Below are 15,791 nucleotides of genomic sequence, written 5' to 3'. Positions count from 1 at the left end.
CTGTTTGCCACCACAATAGCGATAGAGATGGGTTGAGAAGTAGGCCTATAATTGTCTTTTACGTAACCAATATTCGCACAAAGAAAGCAGGTGGAAGAGAGTGGGTTTCATTATTTTCTCCAATTTTTTTTTTCCCCTTAAATTGACCATACATGCATTCATAGCCACACACACACATCCATAATTACACATCACGCTCCATTCACTTACAAATTGAGGGCCCCACGCTTCGAATCTCCATAAACATACACAAAAACCAAAACACACAAACGAAATGAAGGGCTATGATTCGATCACGTTTCACTTCGACTTGAACGGAATGGCTCTGATCACAACTTGGTGGTACAGAGCTGCCAGAGCAGCGCCAATGAATGGTCCCACCCAGAAAATCCACTGCAGGTAATCAAAATTGAGATTAAGTTAAAATTAAGATTAGGATTAGGATTAAGATTAAGATTAAGATTAAGCAACCCACATGATCATCCCAGGCTTTGTCATTGTTGTAGATGATGGCAGCACCCAAGCTTCGGGCTGGGTTGATGCCGGTGCCGGTGATTGGGATGGTGGCCAAGTGAACTAAGAACACCGCGAACCCAATTGGTAACGGGGCCAGGATCTGTTCAAACATTTTGAATTCTTTTAGTTTTAGCTCAATATATGTTTTAGATTTTGATTTTAATTTTAATTTTTTGTTCTGCTTACGGGAACGTGGGAGTCTCTGGCGCTACGTTTGGCATCGGTGGCAGAGAAGACGGTGTAAACAAGGATAAAGGTGCCGACAATCTCGGCACCGAGGCCATCGCCTTTGGTGTACCCTTTGCTGACCATGTTAGCACCACCGCCGAGCCTGTTGTAGGGCTTGGGTTGGAAGCCCTTTACAACCCCGGCGCCGCAGATGGCTCCTAGGCACTGCATCACCATGTAGAAAATCGCCCTGGTCAACGACAGCTTCCTCGCTAGAAAAAGCCCAAAAGTCACCGCTGGGTTGATGTGTCCACCGGAGATTCCAGCCGTGCAATAAACCAGCGCAAAAATCATACCACCAAAAGCCCAAGCGATGCCCTGAATTCCAACGGTCTTGCACGTGTTGCCGTTGGCTTCATTGGACCGGACGACGCCCATGACAGTCAAAACGGTGATGTAAAGGAAGAGGAAAGTGGCGAAGAACTCCGCGATACCGGCTCTGTAAAAGGACCATGAAGTCAGCTCCTCTGGCTCGAACAGTGGCGCCGGTGGTGGCTCCTTATAGTCCTTAGCATCGTCCTGGCTCTGCGCCGCCGTTCCAATCGGCTGCCTCTCGTTGAACTTGTTGGCTCCGAGCCTTACATCTTCTTCCTTCCCTTCCATTTCTCTAAACTCCTCTGTTTCTCACGGCGGCGGTGGGCTGTGGTTGTCTTTAGCCAATGGCAGTAGTGAGGAAAGCGATGAGGAGGAGTAGGGTTATAAATAGTAACGCAAGTGAATTTAGTGATGAAAATAACGGGACCCATTTAAAATTAAAAGAAAAAAAAAATGGTATTTTCAAGTAATTAAATTATTTTAAAATAATAATCACAACCGACCAATCATTTCTCTGGGGTTTTCTGGAGAACGGTGCAAAATGACAGAGAAGGGCGGTCGGTTTGGCAGATAAGTGTGACACGTGGCAAAATAATAGCCACAAGGGAGTGGTAGAGTGGAATATGTGGAATAATGCGGCCAGACGGTGAACTAATGTCTCATGTAATCATAAGGTTATGATTGTAGTTTCGAGTGTTTACTGGGGGTAATTATGGAATTTCACCAGTTGGGACCGAGTTGGAAGTTTCGAGATGAATCTGTGGCTGGAATTTAATTGGATACGAATATAGACTGAGAATTTTGGAAATTTGATGTATTATTGTTTACTTTAAGGGTTTTAATTGGATAATATTGTTTTTTTTAAATAAATAGCAAATATTTAAAAGCATACATTTATAGACAATTATTGCCCCAATTCTACCGAATTCTTTTGACTTTTTTGTTTTATAAAACTAAATTTATGTTATAATATATAATCAATATTGCAATTCAAATAAATGATAAATGAGACGTTTGAAAAAGAAAAAAATCAAAAAATGAAGTATTGGTTAAAAGAAAATAAATATTCATTATTAGTCGAGAGTAAATAGATAATTAATCTAAATTAATTAATGTACAATTAATTAAAAAACGATGGGTTGGCCGATGATAACTTATGTTATCGACCTCACACAATCTATTTAATATATTAAGGTTAAATTATTAAAAATAAATAGTATAAATTTTTTAACATCTATTAATATTCAATCTAAAAATTTTGGAAATTTATCGAGAAAATTATTGTTATTATTTATTTAGTTTTTTTTTTTTTTTTTAATGACCTCTTATTAAAAATATATGTATTTTAAATTAAAAGTGGAATGAAAAGAAAATATGACCAAATAAATATAATTTTTGAAGGAGGTTGTGGGAAAAATGGAATGACAATGAATCATCCGTTGGGCTGCAGCCGCCAGCTGATGGTTGGCCATACACTTGTAAAGCTATTGGGACAATCACTCCACATGGCATTAGCTGGTTGGGCCTTGATTTTTTAAGTGTATTATTAAAAGTTTTGAAAAATTATGTATTATTTTTTATTTTTTATTAATTTGGCCTAAATATAATATAATTTATATTAATTTTATTTAGAGAAGAGTTTTTATTATCACAAATCTTGAACACTTAATCCATTAAATTCACACTTGATTTCATACGAAAACATAGATCATAAAGAGGTAGGCATAAAATTAAATGGGGATTTCGACAATTGATTGATGATGAACAAAGGCATTATTATTTAACCATAATCTGAAAATCTTCACTTGGACTTGAAGGGTATGGCTCTGATCACCACCTGGTGGTACAAAGCTGCCAATCCTGCTCCAATGAACGGTCCAACCCAGAAAATCCACTGCAAAACACAAAATCAAATACGGTTTAAATAACCCAACATTAACATTAACATTAACATTATGATTAAAACACCCACGTGGTCATCCCAGGCTTTCTCGTTGTTGTAGATGATGGCAGCTCCCAAACTCCGAGCAGGGTTGATGCCGGTGCCGGTGATCGGAATGGTAGCCAAGTGAACTAAGAACACTGCGAACCCAATTGGTAGCGGTGCCAAAATCTGTTCAAAACATTTCCTTTAGTTCTTATAATAAATATTCTGTTGTTTTTAAGCACGATTCTACGATCATATGATATTGTTTATAAATTCATGATAATTACTTAAGTTAGTAAACGTGGGACTTTCATTATCCAATAATTTTTACTTACTGGAACATGCGAGTCTCTAGCGCTACGTTTGGCGTCAGTGGCGGAGAAGACGGTGTAAACAAGGATAAAGGTACCGACGATCTCAGCGCCGAGGCCGTCTCCTTTAGTGTATCCCTTGCTGACCACGTTAGCTCCACCGCCGAGCCTGTCGTACGGCTTGGGTTGGAACCCCTTCACAACACCCGCGCCGCAGATGGCGCCAAGGCACTGCATCACCATATAGAAAATGGCCCTGGTCAACGACAGCTTCCTCGCCAGAAACAGCCCAAAAGTCACCGCCGGGTTGATGTGGCCACCGGAGATCCCAGCGGTGCAGTAAACCAACGCAAAAATCATACCACCAAAAGCCCAAGCAATGCCCTGAATTCCAACGGTCTTACACGTGTTGCCGTTGGCTTCATTGGACCGAACCACGCCCATGACCGTCAAAACGGTTATGTAAAGGAAGAGGAAAGTCGCGAAGAACTCCGCGATTCCAGCTCTGTAAAACGACCATGAGGTCAGCTCCCCCGGCTCGAATAACGGCGCCGGCGGTGGCTCCTTGTAGTCTTTGCCATCGTCTTGGCTCTGCGCCGCCGTTCCAATGGGCTGCCTCTCGTTGAACTTGTTGGCTCCCAATCGTACATCTTCTTCCTTTCCCTCCATTATTTTCACTTCTTCTTAGATCTCTGTGCTACGATCCAGCCATTGGTGAGGGTTATATATATATATATATATATATATATTAATTTTCTAACGATTTATCGAATTTAATTAATATAAAACTTGAAGCAAAAATTCAATTTCCCATAATTTCGTCGCAAATAAGTTATACGGGCTGAGATAGAAAAACATATCGTGACAGCGTGTCATGGTTGAAATTAAATTTGGGGAAAAAACCCGTAATTTGGGGTGGATGAGGTGACAGAGCTACAGCCACCTGTCAGAATATACACATGTGTTATGCACCATTGGGATTCTTTTTTAAATTATTATAGACAACTGTGCCCTCTAATCTCCGTATGATTTGACAACTCTTATCAATAATGCATTTAACCAAAAATCAATTTAATATATTAATAATAGATACGTTTACTATTTTATCCCTATCTCCAAGCTTTCACTTAAAACTCAATAAACGTAAAAATAAAGGAAAAAATATATTGTAATTGTTTAAATTATTAAATAAATTTAAATAAAAATTTGGAGTTGGAAAAAGGAAATAATTATTGAATTAAAAAAAGAAATGGTTGTTAGGGATTAGTGAATGATTGGATAAGGTTAATTAATATAATTAAAAACAAAATTAAAATATAGTTTGGAGATAAGATTCGAAATTCAGCTATACGACAACAATACTTTTTTACGCTTGCAACCGCCTTTTTTTTTTTCGGCCATTTATTTCATTAAAATAATATTACCTGGCAATCACATGATGGTGGGACCCTGGGTCCCAACCACTTCTTTTTCCACAATTTCATTTTTTTTTATTTAAAAAATTAGATTATTATTTATTGCTTACATACCCTAATCTTTTTAAATATTTTCTTCAAATTCTTTCTGCTTCATTAAAGTAGTTGGGATTAAATTATTCGAATATTTAATGTCCGACAATTTCTGGTTAATTTTTTTTTTACTTTAAAAGTTAAAAAAATTTAACTATATAGTATGAGGTTGAAACAGTGGAATTTTCATTAAATTGCAAGTTGCACCAACATTTGTGACTTTTTAAAATTTGTCCCAACGACTCTTTATTCCGACATTTTTGTTTGTTTGTTTTTTTTTTTTTTTTTTTTTGTCAATAATGTTTATTATAATATTTTGGGTGGCTCGATAAGAAGCCAAAAAATAATTATTTTGGTTTCAGGCCTAACCATTGTTTTGGGTTTTTTTTTTTTAATTGTTTTATGTATTTGTCTATTTGGGAGCCCTGAATTTAATTAATTTTAGGACCTTGGAACTTGGTCTCAAAGGTGGTTTTTGTAACTTGTTTTTTCGAACATGAAATTGTCTCGAGGGCTTTACAAAAATTAATAATAAAAATACATGGAGAAACTAAGGGTGTACACTCAACTTGAGAATGCAAAATTCAACCCGACTCAACCTGAATTATAAGGGTTGGGTTCATGTCAGCCCGACCCATCCCAAAACATTAAAAAAAACAAAAAAAAACAAAAAAAAACAAATATTCAATTTATTGGATTCCTATTGGTACTTAATTTATTTTCAAATTTTGGTATTTTCCTATTTTTGTATATATTATAAAGTTTCTTTTAATATTTAATTTTAATAAATTTTAGAACTTTTAAAAAATTGTATTAACTAAAAAGCATGAAATTTAAATTATAAAAAATATATTTACAAAAATTTGAAATTTACTATTTTTTAAAAAAATATACAAAGTATATGTACACTTTTATTTTTTAACAAATGCGCATTTTAGCATGAACATGTTTCGGAGGGGTCTGTTGAGGCTGTGAAACAATGAATAATGAAATAAATCTATTCAAGCTTTGGTTGCATGCACGGCCGGCGCCGCTTGTCACTGTGCGTGTATGCATGCAGCAGATAAACTTCCGCTTCACAAGTCCTTTGAATGATATGAAAAATAACACCATTGCTAAGGAGTTGTTTTTGTCACATAAGAACAAAATTCTTAAAATTCTCAAAAACATTATGAAATCTTAAATTTAGTAAACATATTAATTGAACAAGCTGAAACCCATGTCATCATCAGACTCTTCTGCTGGCTCTTCCTTCTTCTCTTCCACTGCTGCAGCAGCTGCCGTGGCAGAGCTAGAATCAGCAACAGCATAAACGGCCACAGCCGCCGCAAACTTACTTGGATCCTGTACAACAGCAGCTAGGTATCACCAACAGCAGCTAAAGCAAACAAGATAGATTCAAAGAAAGGCATGAACTTTGTAAAGATGTGAGACAGTACCTCGAGATACTCCTTAACTTTCTCGGCTTGTGGGAACGAGTAGTCGGTGGCAACTGCAACAGCAAGAAGATTTTTGTATGCATTGATGAGCATGTGTGGTGCAGCAGCCAGAGTTGGGTATGAAACGGCCAATGACAAGGATGTAACCATGGAAACACCCAAGGCAAACTTCTCGAGGAGATCGTCCTCGGTTAGATCAAGCACCTCAGGGCTGAAGACTGAACAATTGTCATAAGCAGATAGAACGACCAGACCATATGAGAATGGCCTAATTCCTAGCTTGGCAAGGAGAGCAGCCTCAGACGATCCAACCTTCTCACCCTTCTTAATAAGCTCCACGGTAGTGATAATTTCAACAGTACCCTTGTTAATCTAGGTAGGAATGTTAAGAACCTGTATGGCGAAGAATTAAAAAAAACTCAGATATCATTCATGGAAACTGGTGGGTTACTTTGTAATCAAATTTACAAACCTGGAAGAAGGACGTCTGTGATGGATCAAGCCCTGTGTTGCCTGGTGGAACAATGACATCAATGGGAGCAACCAAACCAACACGAGCAGGCGCTCCAACCTACATAATTTACAAAATCACTTGAACTTCAATGATATATCACAGACTAAACATCTAATACTAGGAAGAAAGATGCACCCTACCCAATTCATGGAAAATTTTGAAAAAATTACAAGAAGAGAATGGATAGTACATGATCTCAATCAAATCAATGCCCGCCCAAACACTCAAGTGACGAGACAGAATTTTCAAAATCATTAACGATGACATATTCTACAATAACAATCTAATTGACAATACAAAACCAAAACAGTAACTTCAAGGATAGAATGTGTTGAATTTGAAGCAAATTAACAAAAACAAAATGATTGAATAAATGCATGATGTGAAAGATTCAAAATAATAATTAATCATTCAGCGTTAAAGAGAAATGCCGCTTAGAATCTCAAACTTAATGTGGTTATCCCATTGAAGTATTATCTATATGGAACACTAAGAGAGTATCTATCCAATGTAAACACCGAAAAGAACAGCAAGTAGTAGTCTGCACACCTTGTATTTGGCCACCTCTTCACTGACTTCCTTCAAATCACCCTTTGTGAAGATCAACCCAACATTTCCCTAATACAATCAATTACCAACGTACCATGTCAAACACTTCAATATGACAACAGAAAAATGGAAATTGGAATCAAAATACAAAACCCAGAATTTTACTTACCACAAGAAGGGGAAGAAGACTGAGGTAAGCCTTGTTTCCAGTCTTCTCAGAGTGAATCCTCACAGAACGCTTCATCATGGTGTTTTATCCCATGAGCACAATAGAATCACCACGGAGACCCTTCCTAATGTTCTGGAGCTGGTTTGATCCGACATTGTCAGCGGCCACAATCAAGACCTGACTGTAATCATCGAGAAGCTGGCAGAGCTTGGCGTCGTATGCGACCTTTTTTTCAGTCTTGGTAAATTTCACCATTGAATTGTGTTTCTGAAAGAATTCTAAGATAAAACAAAAAAAGGTTAATGGAATAAAGAACAAAGCAAAACCGAGGGCCAAGACGAAGCCGAGGGTTCTGTCAAGGCGGACAGCGGAAGCTATGCCGTCTCTTTAACCTCAGTTAATTTAGGGTTTTGGACAACTCCTGGGGAGCTTAACAGACTGGTGGAAGATGACAATGGGCGCCGGTTCGGTTTTATATTATGTATTTTGAAAATTCGGATTTCGTATAAACCTAGATCCAACGGTCAATGTCCAATATGGGCCATACGCTTTAAGAGCCCAATAAGATAGGCCCAAGAAGAATAGCCCAATGTAATGACGAATCGGCCCAAGCCCATTAGATTCACCCATCGTCGTCGTTGGCCAGCGATCATCAAGGTGTGTTTCGACAGGTGCGTCTAACTAACCAACGAACATCAATTTCAATCCAATGCCTTGAGTTTTCAGTAGTACCGGCAACGGCAAATGGTTTCCATATATCGTGATCGGACGTCGGAGTTTCGGTCGCTGTCGGATACGTTGAGGAAGATTGCCGGAGTCACAGCCGACGTCCATCCAGTTCAAAATGAACCATCGGCGTCAGTACTCTCCGGATCACCGGGCTTTGCACGGTCTGAATTCAGCAGGAAGGCATCTCTTATCGGCTGGGGTATCCAAGAAGCCTCTCAGAAGATCGCGAGGCTTGCTCAGTGTATGCATTAAAGATATGGCTTTAATTTACCCTCTTTTGCTTCGTGTATCTTTTCCAGTTCTGTTTGGATGGTATCTGGGTTGATTTTCTGTTTGTTTGTTTGTTTGTTTATAATTTAGCAATTACAAACACATATTAAGAATGATAACTAGGGCACTTTTTGTCCTTCTGAACTCTGCAGTAGCAAAAAGATCGTCGATGTTTGATGATCCAATCAGGGAAATCCAGGAAATGACTGCTTTGATTAAGAATGATATTACATCATTGAATGTAGCTATCTCAGATTTGCAAGCCATCCAAACGATGGAGATAGCAGAGGGGAATTATTCTGAGGACAGAGTGGTTCATTCAACCGCTGTCTGTGATGACCTTAAGAGTAAACTTATGGGAGCTACAAAACAACTTCAAGATGTGTTAACTGCAAGAACAGAGGTCTGTGTGAACAATACATTCTTTACATACTCAAATTAGTCGGCTAGCTTCCAAATTATTTCAATCCATGGTGTAGTTATAGTTTTTCTACAGAATATCAAGGCCAATGAGAGCCGGAGACAAATATTCTCTGCAAATGCAACCAGAGAAAGTCCTTTTCAAAATCAAGCTAAAACTGTAACTCAACCTCCACCTTGGTTAAGTAATACATCTGAAAGTGATCAATCATCCTTGTGAGTATTCATTGTGTGACATGATGATAGGACAATTTCCCCCTTTCAACTTTGTTACTTATGCTTTATCTTATTGTCAGGTTGTCATCAAATGGAGGTCAAGCTGGGGGTCAATTGAGGTTTGTTTGATGCTACTTACCATGCCCTGTGTTCTTGTTTGATGTATATCTGGTTGCTTATTGTGAGATCCCACGTCTGTTGGAGAGGGGAACGAAGCATTCTTTATCAGGGTGTGGAAACCTCTTCCTAACAGACGTGTTTTAAAAACCGTGAGGCTGGCAACGATACGTAACAAATCAAAGCAGACAATATCTGTTAGCGGTGGGCTTGAGTCGTTACAAATAGTATCATAGCTAGACACCAAGCAATGTGCCAGAGAGAACGTTGGGTCTCCAAGGGAGGTGGATTGTGAGATCCCACATCGGTTGCAAAGGAGAACGAAACATTCCTTATAAGAGTGTGGAAACCTCTCCTGGTGGACGCGTTTTAAAATCTTGAAGGCTCAAAAAGGATAATATTTATTAGCGGTGGACTTGGGCGGTTATAGTTAAGAAAACTCTTTTTTTTTTTTAAATGTTTTTTATCCTGTTGGTTAGTAGATGCAGTGCAGTAGAATAATGTGCTTGTTCATAACTATTTATATTGTGTCTTGTTAAGTCAGACGAAGGCTAGCTGTGGAGGTCACCCCATCACAGCAAATGGAGATGTCAATGTTACAGCAGGTGGTTCCTAGGCAGGAAAACTATTTACAAAGTCGGGCAGGTGCTCTCCACAATGTGGAATCCACCATCTCAGAACTGGGTGGAATTTTTACACATCTTGCCACAATGGTAGCACATCAAGGAGAACTTGCTATCAGGTATTATGTCCTAATTGATTAGCCTCCGCCCTCTGAATTAAGTTTGATTATTGGTTCATCACTTAATTCAGGATTGATGACAACATGGATGAATCAATGGCGAATGTAGAAGGTGCTCGAACCTCTCTCTTTAGGCATCTTAACCAGATATCATCAAACAGATGGCTTCTTATCAAAATATTTGTTATTCTAATAATTTTCTTGATGCTCTTTATTTTCTTGGCATAAACATCAGCCAACTTCTAAATTTTTTGCCCACTTTTCTCCATGTCTATCCTGTAGATTCAATGATATTCCTTTGCTTAGAGGTTCTGTTAAGTTTGGGTGTACACGAACGCAGCATCTTGTTATATATCTTTTACAAAAGTAAGCATATATAATATACTGTATTGCGGGAGTTTGGACTTGGATTTGTTTGTGCACATATCAGAATCTAAATCATAATAATTTAATTCTCCTTGCTCTATGCTTCATAGCTTGAGAATCATACCAGTTTATATATATATATATAGATGCCTTTTTCTAATTTGTTTTTTTATCACTTATCCTTGAGTTCCCGACCTTCGCCTTAATGATTGTTCAAATAAAGAAAAGTTAGTCTTCGTCTCGGTAGGGCTATTTTTTGTTTTTGATAGAGAGGTAAGACACTAATTATCATTTTAAAAGTTGACGATTCGATCTCCCACTAATTATCTTAAAAAGAGCAATTAAAAGGAGGAGAAGAGGAGAATAATTTACTTTTGCTTTTATGGCTGCATTAAATGTTGGATCTATCTTTGTTTAATATATGATTAAGGTTGGATCTTTGTTTAATAATGATATGATTAATGGTAAAGCTGCCCTTATTGTCCCATACCATACAAAAAATATATAGAAGCAAACCCTTTCCAGCTAGCGTGTTTGACTAACCTATGCTTTATTTTAATTTCGATTAATCTTGTTATGATGATTCGTGACGCGTCGTTAATATTTTCTAAAAGCAAGCGATCTTTGATAGATTACCACTTTTACCTATGGTTGGTATAAAATGATACCTAATAAGTAGCTATCAATTAACTTCGTGGATATCAGACATTAATTATCATTCCAAATCGTCTTCATGTCTCACCATGAAATTGAAAATCTTGTAAAAGAATGAGTATTTAAAAATAATCAATAAATGACTCGATAGCTAGCATTGAAAAATGAATTCACATACAATGTCTCCAAAAAAAAAAAAAAAAAATCTTCACGTCATATTTCTCTTTTTTAATACCCGTGTTAACCTCATAATAATGGAATAAATTAATGTGATATTAGCTTCATCGGATAAGATTCAAAGTAGAGTTACAAAATTTTGGGACCTTTCTTTTCCATATTCTCTTAAGGATTTGTTTTAGAGCACGTTAATAAGTTCCTAATATTATCTATATATATATAAAAAGAGGTTATATGGAAGGATTCTTTCGAGTTAACACTAACACAAAAATTAGGGCTTCACGAGGATTTATTTAGAAGAACTAAGATACTTAAATGTAACCGTTTAATTTAGAACTATAGTGATATATCGTCGATGGTAATAATCCAAGTTTCAAATATAATTAAAATATATACATAAATAATTATTTTAGGTAAATTTAAAAATATGTTGGTGTGACAATTTTTTACATTTTTTAACCGTCACCAATTACCTCTCATCTTATTAAAGAGTTTATTTTTTATTGTTTAATGTTGACCCACTTAGAGCAATAAATAATTAAAAATATTTATATATGGGGAAGTGTGAAAGAAGTTAAACATGAATTAATTTATATGATGATAATTAAATTATTAATTAAAACAAAGGGGGGAATGAAATTGTGAGAATAATATGATAGTAATATTAAAATATGGGAAATTGCATGATGATTTATGTAAAGCATGGAAGAAAATGATGAACATCATCATCATTATTTTGAACTCCTTTTTTAACTGTACCAAAATCATCGTTATTCTCGCTAATCTCAAATATCGTTTATTTTTTAATTTTTTATAATCTCAAATCGAAAATATATATATAGAATTCTAAGAGGGTGCGAAAGAAATAATTAAATTAGATTATCACGAGAGTCCCATCTAACAAAATTCCTTCTTTTTTTTTTTTAAACTTTGAATTATTATATTACGTGAGGCATTGATTATTTGATAAGACGTTTAAAGGAATATGAAGGGGAAAGGCTCATCAATTTTCAAATCTTCTTTACTTTTTTAAACTATAGAGAATGTTTTTGGAACAAAATTATGATTATCGAATATTTATGTAATTAATAAAAAATTTTAAAAATTGCTATCGTTTTTGTTGATTTAAAAGGATCGATATTGCAAAAAAGAAGATCGAATTCTATAAGAACCACAAATTGTAAAGTGAAATATTATAATTTAATCTTGGTATTCACACTTTATTATAAATTGATGATGGAATTGTGCCTAATTTTGTTAAACAAGATTCCAAATAGAAGTCAGTGTCTAAAATAAAATGTGCCCACTTCCAAATCACTCATCTAACTAACAACATTACTTCCATTTTAATCCATAATCCCTTTCCTTAATCATTTTTTTTTGTTCGATTATCCAATAAAAATTTAAAAAGATTCAATTTCGATCCGTATATATATCTTAATTTATTGAGATTTAGGTTTAAATTATGAGTATCATGAGTCCTTAAAATTAAATTAGCTTAATTATTGAACTTAAGCATATCTTCTTTAAATGAAAAATCGTTGAATACCTACTTTAAACTTCGAAACTAAAAAAAATATTTACGACGTTGAAAAGAATGTTTACCTACCCAAACAATTTCATTTCATCGACTTCGAGTGAATTTTACTTCCTAAATCCAACCTATATTTACCACGGGGATTTTTTTTGAGACTTTAAATAATAGTTCACTCTTTGAAGTTTTCGAATTTAATTTAATTTTTTTTTTTTTTCGAGTACTTGATTGATTCGAACTTCTAATTTTTTAATCCGGATGTTGGGGGTAAGAAAAAGGAATTGCTTTCCTGAATTTTATATATTATTCATACCAAGGCACGAAGTTTTGAATGAATGGGGTTGGGGTTGCTCTGCGTAAAGGACTCTCCTCTGTTTTCCTCTGCTTTCCTCTGTTCTCTGCAAACTCTCCAACTCCAACGAAAATCACACAATCCAACGAACCCGAGATGAGGTTCTTTTTTGTTTTTGGGTTTTCTTCTTACATTTCGTTCCTTCTTCTACTTTCTTGAAACTCCCAAAATTCAGTTTTCATTTCATTCCAGTGGGTAACAACCAAGAAAGTAGCTCAACCACAGAGTTTTAAGCTTTAAAGCACTGCCAAACCTTCCCATTTCCTAAAATTCTCCCTAACCTATCTTCTCAAGCAAACCTCTAAATCTTACCTCAAATCCCCCATCGCTGCTTGCGGGTTCCTTTCGAATTACGAGCCACCCCGCCTCTCAAATGCCCCTCTTCACAAGTTTAAACCCACAACCCAACTGAACCCACTTTGAATCTTTCGTTTTCGGTTTCTGGGTTTTGTTCCTTTGAGGGAATAATGGCGCCTGCCAAACAGAGTACAGAGGAAGCCATCGTTCCGAGCTTCAATCAGACGACGGAACAAGAAGAATACAGAGAAGAACAGAGGGAGGAAGGAGATGAATCTTTGGTCGGATTCAAGAGCTTTCTGTGGCATGGTGGCTCTGTCTATGATGCTTGGTTCAGCTGTGCCTCCAATCAGGTACCGTATTACATGGCCTTAACCTTTCAAGTTCCATAGAAAATCACAAGATTTAGTCATTCTCAGCATTTTCTTTTGCAGGTGGCTCAAGTTCTGTTGACTCTGCCCTACTCTTTCTCTCAACTGGGGATGCTTTCGGGGATCATTTTGCAAATTTTTTACGGATTTCTCGGGAGCTGGACGGCTTATTTGATCAGTATTTTGTATGTCGAGTACAGAGGGAGGAAGGAGAAGGAGAACATTAGCTTCAAAAACCACGTCATTCAGGTTAAAAAAAAAAAAAAAAAAAAAAAAAAAAAACAGAGTTTGTAAGTCTGGTCTCTGTTTTTCTTAACAAAATTGTTGATTATTTTATCAAATGTCTGGTGTTTTGACAGTGGTTTGAAGTTCTAGATGGTCTTCTCGGGCCGTGGTGGAAAGCAATTGGATTGGCTTTTAACTGTACTTTCCTCCTCTTCGGCTCTGTCATTCAGCTCATTGCTTGTGCAAGGTCCTTGTGGTTTCTTTTCTTCTTTTCCTCCTCCTTCTTTGAAAACATTTGGACAATGAAATATGGGGTTTTGTTGCAGTAATATATATTACATAAATGACAAATTAGACAAGAGGACATGGACTTACATATTTGGAGCTTGCTGTGCCACCACTGTGTTCATACCCTCATTCCACAACTACAGAATCTGGTCGTTCCTTGGCCTTGGAATGACCACCTACACCGCCTGGTATTTGACTCTGGCTGCGCTCCTTCACGGTCAGGTAATTCCGACATCAAACCAACCAATCCCTATCTATCAACCCCTCGGTAACATGTCGTTTTGTTGTAGGTCGAGGGTGTCAAGCATTCAGCTCCCACTGAGCTGGTTCTGTATTTCACCGGCGCCACCAACATTCTTTACACATTCGGTGGCCATGCCGTCACAGTGTACATACGCCTTGTCATGATCATTGCCGTATGATCTTAATTCCTGTGCTTGAAATTGGAGTTTGTTTTTGCAGAGAAATTATGCACGCGATGTGGAAGCCTCAGAAGTTCAAGTATATATACTTAGTGGCCACTCTGTATGTCTTTACGCTCACCCTGCCTTCCGCCACCGCCGTCTACTGGGCTTTTGGCGACCAACTTCTCACCCATTCCAATGCCTTTTCACTCCTCCCTCGCTCCCCGTGGAGGGACGCTGGCGTTATTCTCATGCTCATTCACCAGGTTAACTAATTTAGAGAATACTAATGGACTTTTAAGACTCTGCTCCAATTGATTTGGTAACAGGGGAAACATTTGATTTTTGATGGCAGTTCATAACATTTGGGTTTGCTTGTACGCCGCTGTACTTCGTGTGGGAGAAAGTGATAGGAATGCACGACACGAAGAGCTTATGTTTAAGGGCGCTTGTTCGGCTGCCGGTGGTGATACCCATATGGTTTTTGGCGATTATATTCCCATTCTTTGGCCCTATAAACTCCGCCGTCGGAGCCCTTCTCGTTAGCTTCACTGTTTATATCATCCCTGCTTTGGCTCATATCCTCACTTATCGATCCGCTTCTGCCCGGCAGGTAAAAAACTCAATCTACTTTGAACTTGATTTTAATCCAAATTGGTCAAATGGGTTTCTTTTTCCTGTTGTAGAATGCATCGGAGAAACCTCCGGCGGTGTTGGGGAGGAGCTGGACGGCGATGTTTGTGGTGAACGCGTGCATAGTCACGTGGGTTCTGGTCGTCGGATTCGGGTTCGGCGGGTGGGCCAGTATGGCCAATTTCATCAAACAAGTTGACACATTCGGACTCTTCGCCAAGTGCTACCAGTGCCATTCCAAAGCGCCGTCGTCCGCGGCGGCTCATGGCTGATCAATTCCATACTTGTTTCTTTGCTGCTTTTTTCTTACACCATAATCTTTTGTTATTATTATCTTCTTCAGTCCTTGTGAATGTAAGTTTGCGTCATCAATATAAACAAACTCTATATATATATATATATATATATATATATATATATATACATATTTGTGTAATACATAAATATTTGTAATACAAATACTAATTTGAAAATTAAATATAGACAAACAAAAATTACTTGGACTAAACATACAGGACAA

At 37.1% G+C, this 15,791-nt stretch overlaps 4 protein-coding genes and 1 pseudogene across 5 annotated transcripts in view; 2 read left to right on the top strand and 3 right to left on the bottom strand.

Moving 5' to 3' along the window:
• The window catches only part of LOC111801958 (large ribosomal subunit protein uL10-like), a 72,450-nt pseudogene extending 64,509 nt beyond the window's left edge, over positions 1–7,941 (bottom strand). The window contains exons 1-5 of the transcript XR_015411507.1: positions 7,477–7,941; positions 7,308–7,376; positions 6,717–6,815; positions 6,245–6,637; positions 6,032–6,149 (exon numbers count right to left, since the gene is read on the bottom strand). The product of XR_015411507.1 is annotated as a large ribosomal subunit protein uL10-like (transcript). The remainder of the gene's footprint in view (positions 1–6,031; positions 6,150–6,244; positions 6,638–6,716; positions 6,816–7,307; positions 7,377–7,476) is intronic.
• On the bottom strand, positions 87–1,463 carry LOC111801205 (aquaporin PIP1-2). The gene is made up of 3 exons (XM_023685228.2): positions 703–1,463; positions 476–616; positions 87–393 (listed from the first exon to the last, which is right to left on the bottom strand). The coding sequence occupies exons 1-3, from the start codon at positions 1,345–1,347 to the stop codon at positions 301–303; spliced, it is 879 nt and encodes a 292-aa protein (XP_023540996.1). The 5' UTR covers positions 1,348–1,463; the 3' UTR covers positions 87–300.
• Positions 2,699–4,029, bottom strand: LOC111782218 (aquaporin PIP1-2). The gene is made up of 3 exons (XM_023663047.2): positions 3,322–4,029; positions 3,032–3,172; positions 2,699–2,953 (listed from the first exon to the last, which is right to left on the bottom strand). The coding sequence occupies exons 1-3, from the start codon at positions 3,964–3,966 to the stop codon at positions 2,861–2,863; spliced, it is 879 nt and encodes a 292-aa protein (XP_023518815.1). The 5' UTR covers positions 3,967–4,029; the 3' UTR covers positions 2,699–2,860.
• A 152-nt stretch (positions 7,942–8,093) lies between the features above and the next one.
• On the top strand, positions 8,094–10,374 carry LOC111782209 (syntaxin-31). Its single transcript, XM_023663036.2, has 6 exons — positions 8,094–8,446; positions 8,628–8,878; positions 8,972–9,111; positions 9,192–9,230; positions 9,773–9,970; positions 10,042–10,374. Exons 1-6 carry the CDS (start codon positions 8,221–8,223, stop codon positions 10,196–10,198), a joined length of 1,011 nt encoding a protein of 336 aa, XP_023518804.2. The 5' UTR covers positions 8,094–8,220; the 3' UTR covers positions 10,199–10,374.
• A 2,616-nt stretch (positions 10,375–12,990) lies between these two features.
• LOC111782199 (auxin transporter-like protein 1) lies at positions 12,991–15,686 on the top strand. Its single transcript, XM_023663024.2, has 8 exons — positions 12,991–13,703; positions 13,785–13,970; positions 14,081–14,193; positions 14,273–14,456; positions 14,525–14,622; positions 14,697–14,904; positions 14,994–15,251; positions 15,325–15,686. The coding sequence occupies exons 1-8, from the start codon at positions 13,521–13,523 to the stop codon at positions 15,541–15,543; spliced, it is 1,449 nt and encodes a 482-aa protein (XP_023518792.2). The 5' UTR covers positions 12,991–13,520; the 3' UTR covers positions 15,544–15,686.
• Positions 15,687–15,791: the final 105 nt, after the last annotated feature.

The sequence above is a fragment of the Cucurbita pepo genome, chromosome 1 (assembly GCF_057944985.1).
Source record: "Cucurbita pepo subsp. pepo isolate OVF chromosome 1, ASM5794498v1, whole genome shotgun sequence".
Taxonomy (NCBI): Eukaryota; Viridiplantae; Streptophyta; class Magnoliopsida; order Cucurbitales; family Cucurbitaceae; genus Cucurbita; species Cucurbita pepo.
The sequence above is the reverse complement of the archived record's forward strand: the minus strand, read 5'-3'. Positions and strand labels throughout refer to the sequence as shown.